Here is a 10,182-nt window from a genome sequence, read left to right as displayed (position 1 = left end):
GCCTGCGCTCGCCCACCCTTCTGCAAGAAAAAGTGGAAGAGGAAATCAGATTAGAGACGTTTTTTCCCAAGCCCTAAGATCAAAAACGCAGGCTTAGTTATCAAGGCTGCACGGTTTCAGCACAAATGGAGAGACGCACATACCTGGCGTCAGATTTAACAATTGGTGCCTTTCGCTTAGCTCTCCGAGAAGCTATTTATCAGGCGGCTAAATTCGTAGCATTTTCTAAAAGTCGTAGTTTCAGGATTTAATTAGTATTTCATACTTCTGTCATCTGAGCTCCGTTAACAAGGGGGAAATCAACTGCATACTAACAAGGAAGAAACATTAATGCTCATTTGAGGAAGGGAAAGCAAAAGATGTTACATAACAGGACATCATGGATTTAGCTTTACAAGAGTTTTTCACACTCTCCCCAGACATGATTTTCTCAGGCAAATTCACAAACCGTTGCACCACTTTTGCACATTTCAGAGCAAAAAACCTTAACCAGGCACAATCTGCGCTTACGTAATACTACATCATGCACTGTTGAATTTAGTGCTTTAACACAGACTCAAAAAAGTTATCTGGGCTTAAACTTAATAAACTCATGACATTTCCACACAGCTGAATGGAACTTAGTTTGGGCAAAATAATCTTGCTTGAGATCACAACATACAATTTTGGCTGTTTACTCAATTGCATGAGCTAAGCAACAATTCTTGAACATTTTGTCACAACTTAATTTCATTATGTTTAATTCTTTTTTTACATTTAAGTGAAATGTCCATGAATCGTGTTGCTTTAGCTCATTCTAATTAAGCAAATTAAGGGGAAAAAACAGGCAGCAAAAGTAATTTTGGATACAATTTACTATTCAAAAGAGACACCTGCATATATTTTCTATTGATCATAGAAGCAGTAATTAATTCAAATAAATGTGTTCATGATAACATAATTACCTGATTAGCATAATTCCTTTAGTGAATTGAGGGTTAAAAGACAATAAACAAATTTAAATAAATAAACAGCACTAATGGATACAAAGTTTTTGTCCTCAATCAGCTAAACAGTTGCATCATCTGTCTGAGCTTCTGTGCTGATTAATTTATGTTTCTCATGTGTTTTCCATCCTTGAGAATCTGTTTTGACAAATTTGTTGGTAAGAGTACGGAAGGCGCGGAGGAGTTGGTGTTAAGTGAATTTGTTGAGACTCGTTTGTCTGTGCGCGCATGTTGTACATTTGGCAGGTTGGTTTTGCAGACAATCTTCTTTCAACTCTATACAGAACACTGTGATTACAGAGAACAAACTGACACTGCAAAACACAGGAGAGCCCTGAAATGTCTAATGCTCAAGTCTGAGTCTCTTCATATGACTAACAAAAGCCTATTTTATTCAGTTCAAGCAAGGTTTGAAACGCCCCTGGGTAGATTTTCCTATGCAGGTAATAGAGCTGTTCAGGCGGTAGTCTAAAAACCCAGAAGAGAATTAGCATTTTTGACCTATACGTTCCCTCTGGATTTTCCTTTGGGATTTTATAAGGACAGTTTTGGATTTATAAGTAAAATAAGGTCTGTGGAAAGCAATGCTATAGAAGATACTTGGACATTTTGTTCTACTACATAATTGCACAGTTATACGATAAACATGTACTTTAATATAGCAAACATGTATCATGTATTTTGTAAACATGTATTAAACGTATTTTATATACCAAAATGCTTTACGAATCAGACAACTATTCAACTTCTTTACATTCATTAAAGGGATAGTTCACTCACAAATTAAACTTATATCATTAATTTGCTCAACCTCAAGTTGTTCAAAACATGTATGAATTTCCTCCTTCTGCTTAACACAAAAGAAGATTTTTGAAAGAATGCGTGTAACCAAACAGGATTTGGTCCCTACTGACTTCCATAGTATTTTGTTTCCATACTATGGAAGTCAATGGGGACCAGCAACTGTTTGGTTACACACATTCTTCAAAATATCTTTAAGTTCAGCAGAAGAAAGAAACTCATATAGGTTTGGAAAACTCAAGGGTGAGATAAAACTTTGGTGAACTAAAAATATCAACAAATATGCTTCACAAATCACACAACTATTGCAGTTCTTCTATAGCAACTTATGTTAAAAAAAAAAAAACTTCAAAATTCGCATTTAAGGTATGATTTTGTGTAATTTGTGTAGTAAAACAAAATATCCAAATATCGAAAAATAAATAAATAAATTATGTAAATAGGTACATAAATCAAATATTCTGAGTAACTACTTGACTGGGATAAGTCTGAAATCTCCAAAACTGTTTGTCAAGATTACATGTCACTTACATATTTCAAATACGATTTGCTCCTAAGGCTAAGAACAACCTGTATTTTTCAGGCTGGTCCAGTTTATGTGCTTTCTAGAGTAAACAAACTTTTAACTGAAAGGCAAGTAGTCCTACAGCTGCCATATTGAGCATTAGGATTTCTCACATTTATATTTCAACACTTAGTCTGTCTCCTTGCCTTATAGTGTCTCTCTGTGTGTTTCTTTGCAGTTCAAAGGCTGAACCCAGTGCTGTGGATCTCCATGAGTAACCAGACAGAGCTCCCTGCTTCCCCTTCATGCCTCTCTCAGTTCCTTGACGCCCACCTTTCACCCGCTCTCTCCCCACCTGACCGTTACACCTCCTCAATCTTCTTCCCTTAAATGATGTGGTATGCGGTCCGTGCTCTGATCCTGGTGCTGCTGGGTACCGGGGTCCTGCTCTCCAGCGGAGACTCTCCCCGCAAAGAAATTAAGATCGACGGGGACCTGGTTCTGGGAGGCCTCTTCCCCATCCATGAGAAGGGCATGGGCATGGACGAATGTGGCCAGATCAATGAAGGCCGTGGCATCCAGCGGCTTGAGGCAATGCTCTTCGCCATAGATCAGATCAACCAGGACGTAGGTCTGCTACCAGGTGTGGCTTTGGGCGTCCACATCCTGGACACCTGCTCGAGGGACACCTACGCTCTGGAACAGGCGCTGGAGTTTGTTAGGGCTTCACTTACAAAAGTGGATGATACAGAGTTCATCTGTCCTGATGGATCCTATGCTCTACAGGAAGACAGTCCGCTGGCCATAGCCGGTGTCATTGGGGGATCTTTTAGCAGTGTCTCCATACAGGTCAGAACCAGTCAATTTAATCTAAATGAAAAATACACAAAATAATACAATTTATTAATATTTAATGAGTTAATGAGAAAAGTTTTACTCAAATTAAACATCAAAAAATAATTCGTTTTTGCATATGCCCTACATGCAACATGCCAGATTACATGCATATGTCTACTTTAACAGAGTATTAAAAATATTACTACACAATATATACTACATTTCTTCGTAAGACATAGACAATTTTGCAATTACTTTTTAGTTTTTACTAAAAATTAAAAAAATCATTAAAATAAAATAATAAATTGTTTATGGAATAAATTAAATATTGTTAGCAACTTAGGTTAAAAAGCTTAACTTTCACATTTGAAATATGATTATGTGTAATGTATGTAGTAAAACGAAACGTCCAAATATCTAAAGAAATCAACAAATAAAGAAGGTAAGTACACTGAAAAAATGCCTGAAATAAACTAGTTTCACTCAATAATAGCTTGAAAATAAAAAATAACAAATTAAGTAAATTAATTACAAAGAAACAACAAGTAATGAAGACTGAAAGACTGAAATAGTATTTTCTAGTAACAGTATTTTTGAAATAGCATTTTCGTCCAAAACTTACTCCAGTAATCATTGATTTATCTGCATTTTGTGTGTGTGTGTGTGTGTGTGTGTGTGTGTGTGTGTGTAAGTGCAAGTAATAAGCAACCTACAAGTTTATGACATGCCCGAACAGATCTATAGGAACAAATGCACAGCTTCTAACTACTTGAATACATTAAAATAATAAACTGTTTATGGAATAAATAAATGAAGGAATACTACAAGAAATAAGGAAACAACATTATTTTAAAATTTAAATTTAAATATAATTAAGCTAAATAAACATAGACAGGTCATATTAATTTAAAAAACCTATTTCATTCATTTTTAAAAATGTGTTTCTAAAATATTTATATAGTGTTCCATATAGTCCCAAACAAATGGATTAAACATAGTCTGATTTCACAAATTTAAAATATGCAATGAAATAAAGTTGCAAAAAATGTTCAAGAGCGGAGTTTAATTAGCTCATGTAATTCACTAAAATTAACCTCCCTTGAGATCTTCCAGTTCACATTTTGAGCACAGTCACCTAAATAAACCTCTTTTATATGTATACAGTTTGGATGAATTCATCAATATTACTGAATTATTTGCAAGTTCAGAATCACAAATTTGTTCTTTACCCTCTAGAAAACCACTTGGCAAAAAAACAACACGGCTCTTTTTCCTGACCAACTATGAAGAACTCAATCCATTATTTAGAGGGCCGCCCTCAAATAAAACTCTGCGCCACCCCCGTTTCCATTCTTCGCTCCTGTAAATCCAGTTTGCTCTTTCCTTTCCTCGTGTACGTGCACGGATTAGCACTGCGGCTATACTATTGTGTGTGTTGTGCATTGTTACTTTCTAGTACCACTGGTGACAGAGCCATGGGAATTTGCATAATTTTGCATAACCCTCTCCCCATTTGTGGCTCAGCTAAAGCTGACTTCCTCTATCAGTTCCAAAATCCATAATCTGTCTAACCCTCCTTTCTTCTTGTTCCCTCTCTCTGTCTTTTTCTTGTTCTCAGTCACTCTTTTCCCTGTCTTCCTGCAGTTTTATTTAGCAATATTGCTCTGTTTCTGGCAGAGAAAGAGCTGGGAGAATTGTGACCTCACAGTGGTCTCTCGTTAGATAACCATTGTTATCCATCGCTCTCCTTTCATCGCCGGCAACTGGGCATTGTTTTTCTCACACGACACCGGCTGTTGTTTGACAATCAACCTCCCTCCCTCTCTCAGACTCTCTCCTGTCCCTCATTCCTCCATATTCTTTTAAGTTACATCATATCTCAGCATTCAATGGGATAAAGTAATACAGGTTTACTTCCCATCAAACTGAAAAAACAAGGTAATTTTTGCTTTTGTGGGACTCATCTTTAGACATAGCTTTATAGATTAGCCCTATTTAGATTATTGTCTTCTCGTTAAAGTCTGCTGTTCAAAAGTTTGGGGTTAATAAGATTTATTATTTATGGAAGAAATGAATAAATGTAATCAGCGAGAATGCATTCATTTGATTGAGAATGCATTCAATTGATCAAAAGTGACAAACATTTACATTGTTTTTTACATTCAAATATGCTGCAAATCAGCATATTAGACTGATTTCTGAGAGATCATGTGACACTGATGATGCTGAAAAATCAGCCTTGCCATCATAGGAAAAAATTATATTTTAAAATATATTCCAAAAGAAAACAGTTATTTTAAATTGTAATAATATTTTATAATATTGGTGTTTTTACTGAATTTTTAATCAAATAAATTCAGCTTTGAAAGAGAAAAAAATACTCAAACTTGTAAACGGTTTTGTATTTCAGAAAGCAACAGAATCAAGTCCCACCCTAATTTTTTTCTCATTGAATAACCTATTCATACGGTGAAAAATGGGTGTTACATACCAGAATGAAGACGACAGAATTCAAATTTGCTAAAACAATGCCTAAACCGGTTAAAATTAGCCAATAGCATGCATGGCCTCAGTGATGTCAGCAAAAAAGAAAAGTAGGATGGGACTTGATTTAAACTTTTTTTTTTTTTTTTTAGCTTTGGAATAACATGTTCTGATCGATCACAATAAGACCAGGAATGTGCATGAAGAAAATAAAATGTTCAATTTTGATTTCAAGTTGACTTTAATCTCTACTTACAACTAAACATCAACAAAGTGTCAGCAACTCTTGTTTTGAGCATTTTGCAAACATTCATTACTTTCATATGTAGAACACATATCTGTGAGCATCCCAAATCACAAAATAAACATTGCATACAACAGGACCGAACTGCAAGTTTTGTCCTAACTTTGACATAAAGATTTGATTCAGAGCTACGAGCTGTCATTGTGCATGCCAGTGTCAGTGTTATGCAAGAAAAGAGACGTTATCCTGTACATTTCTGTGCGTGGGATGTGTGATATGGAAGAACCAAACTGCGTCTCATTAAAGAGAAACATTTCCACGCTGCTCAGCCCTGCTGAGGCTGCCTGCATCCTCTTAATTGGGCTAATGTGGCTTGATCCAATCAAAAGACTAAAAAAAGAATACGGTAACACTTTCTATGAAGCCCGTATTTATAATACATTATAAGGGTATTCTTAAGGCATTATAATGAATGCATAATATGCATTAAAAAAAAAACTTATAATATGTTATATCAACTCATGAATAATCATAACAACAGTTATAATACATCATAATACTTACGTATTTGTGGTTATAAGTTTACGCGTATGATTATTTATAATGAACACAATGAACACCATATTAAATCTATTTCATTTACAGAATAATGGACTGTATCATATCTTGACATTGTTTATTTAAGATCTGCACAGTATCTTACTACATCTTGTGAGTGGTTAGATGTTGAGTGTTATTTGAGTGTTTCCTGTGGAGCTAATGTTAATTAATTGATGTGAGCTTTAAACTCCAACTGAAAAAAATTCAATGTTTTATATGGTTACATTTTATTTTGATGGTCCCCTTAATCAATCGACTATAAGCAACTTTGCAACTACATGCCAACTAACTCTCATTAGAGTATTAGTATGCTCAAGAATGGTAGAATCTAGTATGGTAGAATAAGTTGACATACTTGCAAAGACACTTATAGTCAGTTTATCTGTTGGTTGACCATCAAAATAAAGTGTTAGCAAATATTTACAGTAGCAGACATACTAATACTCTAATGACCGCTAGTTGATATGTAGTTGCAGAGTCACTTATCAACAGCTGTTTAAAGGGTACCATCAAAATAATCAAACTGATATTACAATAAAAATAGTTCAAAGCAAATGTGTCATATTACACATTCATCTGATCTGATATCTCATCTTATGGCTGTTTGAGAGAACATTTTTTTGTTATTATTATTATTACTACTTATAAGTGGTCTTTGACCGCTTTAAGTAAAGTAGCATAAGAAAAATGGCAAGATATGAGACTCATAATACATTATAACTATGAGAAATATAATCCATTGTAAAAGTGGATACAACGTGTTCATTGTGTTATAAATAATCATACTCTTAAAAGCTATAACCACAAATAAGTAAATATTATAATATATTAAAACTGTTCTTATGAATATTCATGAGATGATACAACATATTATAAGGTTTTTTATAATGCATTATGCATTCATTATAATGTATTATAAATACGGGCTTCATAGAAAGTGTTACCAAGAATACTTTATGTATCATAGACTTTGGATAATTAATTCCTAAGGTGCTGACTTATTGATTGAATCAGGGTTTGTAATGTTGTATGTTTGTGCGTGTGTTTCTGCCAGGTTGCCAACCTACTGCGGCTATTTCAGATACCTCAGATCAGCTACGCCAGTACCAGTGCCAAACTCAGCGACAAATCTCGCTACGACTACTTTGCACGCACCGTCCCGCCAGACTTCTACCAGGCCAAGGCCATGGCGGAGATCCTGCGTGCCTTCAACTGGACCTATGTTTCCACCGTTGCCTCAGAGGGTGACTACGGAGAAACAGGAATTGAAGCCTTTGAGCAACAAGCCCGTTTAAGAAACATCTGTATAGCTACTTCGGAAAAAGTGGGACGGTCGAGCGCGAAACGCTCTTCATATGAGGCGGTGGTTCGTCAGCTTCTACAAAAGCCCACGGCCCGTGTGGCAGTGCTGTTTTTGCGTAGCGACGATGCACGAGAACTCATCGCTGCTGCCGCCCACCTCAATGCATCTTTCCTCTGGGTGGCGAGCGACGGATGGGGGGCGCAAGAGAGCATCGTCAAAGGGAACGAATTCACGGCGGATGGTGCGATCACGTTGGAGCTCGCGGCTCAGCCTATACCAGAGTTCAACCGCTACTTCCAGAGCCTCACGCCCCTTAATAATCACCGCAACCCTTGGTTCAAAGACTTCTGGGAGCAAAAGTTTCAGTGTTCATTGGGCAGTGCTTCGGCAGCAGGGGCGGGAACCCCAAAGCCACCTTGTGACCCAGACCTTACTATCGACAAGTCAAATTTTGAGCCCGAATCAAAGATCATGTTTGTCATAAATGCCGTATATGCCATGGCACACGCCTTGCATCGAATGCAACGGACTCTTTGTGCCAACACCACACGCTTGTGCGACGCCATGCGGAGTCTTGACGGCAGGAAACTCTACCGGGAATTCCTACTTCACGTCAACTTTAGAGGTAACCTGCTCTGTTTTTCTTCTCCCAGTTTCTCTCAGTCTAGCACCGTATTTGTGTTACTCCGTGGTTCTGAAACGACAGGTTTACAGACTCTGTAATTAGAGACACTGTGTGTCTTGATTGCGACTGGGAGAATGAGGCACGAGTCGAGCGTCTTCTGTCAGTGCCGCTGAGAGCTCGGCATTGACTGACAGCTAAAGGAGAGAGGCAGGTAAAAATAAACTATGTAAAAGTGCTCAGCATGCACAGTTTGGCATGGCAGGTAGATGGGATTATGCCACACTTATCTGTGACTATGCACAAACACATTCAAAGACAAACTCACAGAGGGAGAGAGCGAACGATAGCTAGAAGTTTAGAGTAGGAGAAGATGCAGAGAATTCTGACTACGCCGAACAGAGATGATGGGAACAGCAGCACAATTACATTATACATAAGCACCGCATAATGAATACATAAGGGATAATGTAGAGATGCAAAATAAACCTCGACTGGTAATCAAGACCCTTACTTGAAACAGAGTGGTCTTATATCACCCTGAAGGGGGTCATTTTGCAATAATGACCGGCAGACTGTGCATAATTTAACTGATTACATTACTTCTTACCAAATAAATAAATAAATGAACATTAAATATTGATTTGAGCTGAAATTTCTTAATGTGAGAAGAAAGAGGCTGCAGAGAGACGTAAATAAATACCATGGTCTATAGCACAGCATAACCTTAGAAAAAGTACTATGATGGTCCTATGGTACAGTGGCAATATTAGATGGTAATACTGTGGTATTTTGAAATATACCATAGTATTGAAGTTCATGGTACCAATTCTAAAATAACATGTTGGTACCAAAGTAAAATCCTGAAATACCTTGGTAGTTTTTTTTATAAGGGATGTACTACAGAAATTCAAATGTACATTTAATAATAATAACAATAATAGTAATAGTAATAATAAATACATCTCTTATGCTCACCATGACTGCATTTATTTGATCAAATATACAGTAAAAACAGTAATTTAGTGAAATATTATTACAATTTAAAATAACTGCTTCGTTCTTGATATATTTTCAACATTAGTTTATTCCTATGGCATAGCAGAATTTTCAGCAGCCATTACTCCATTCTTCAGTGTCACATGATCTTTCAGAAATCACTTCATCATGCTGATTTGGTGTTTAAGTAATAACATTTTGTAGCATTTTAAATGTTTTTACTGTCACTTTTTAATAGACAGACAGACAGACAGATAGACAGATAGATAGATAGATAGATGATAGATAGATAGATAGATAGATAGATAGATAGATAGATAGATAGATAGAATGCACAGAGATACCGTGACGAGATCCTGAGGCCCATTGTTGTGCCATTCATCCACGACCATCACCTCATGTTGCTGCATGATAATGCACGGCCCCATGTTGCAAGGATCTGTACATGATAGATAGATAGATAGATAGATAGATAGATAGATAGATAGATAGATAGATAGATATTTGTAAAACAAGTAATACATTAAAAAAGACAAAAACTACATGAAAAATTGTGCCATACAACCTACATGGTATATATTAAAATGCCATGATTTTATTATCTGATACTGTCACTGTACCGCCACAGTACTTTTTGTACAGTGCATATGTGTGCATGTGTATGCATGAAAAACAGACTAACAGAGGGACGTAGCGCTAGTTTCACACACAGAAAAGAGAGAAAGAGACACAAAGAGCGAGAGAGAGAGAGAAAGAGAGAGAAAGATTGGGCAGATAAAATGACGGGAGAGAGGTTGAGTG

The 10,182-nt window shown here is 36.5% G+C and overlaps 1 protein-coding gene across 1 annotated transcript in view; it reads left to right on the top strand.

Moving 5' to 3' along the window:
- Window positions 1-10,182, top strand: part of LOC107671160 (metabotropic glutamate receptor 3-like) — a 42,036-nt gene that overhangs the window by 16,856 nt on the left and 14,998 nt on the right. Inside the window, exons 2-3 of the mRNA XM_016464027.1 lie at window positions 2,531-3,141; window positions 7,512-8,385. Coding sequence (XP_016319513.1) covers window positions 2,683-3,141; window positions 7,512-8,385 — 1,333 coding nt within the window. The 5' untranslated portion in view covers window positions 2,531-2,682. The remainder of the gene's footprint in view (window positions 1-2,530; window positions 3,142-7,511; window positions 8,386-10,182) is intronic.

The sequence above is a fragment of the Sinocyclocheilus anshuiensis genome, unplaced genomic scaffold (assembly GCF_001515605.1).
Source record: "Sinocyclocheilus anshuiensis isolate Anshui unplaced genomic scaffold, SAMN03320099.WGS_v1.1 scaffold1141, whole genome shotgun sequence".
NCBI classification, from domain to species: Eukaryota; Metazoa; Chordata; class Actinopteri; order Cypriniformes; family Cyprinidae; genus Sinocyclocheilus; species Sinocyclocheilus anshuiensis.
Note: the sequence above shows the minus strand (reverse complement) of the source record. Positions and strands in the feature narration are given on the sequence as shown.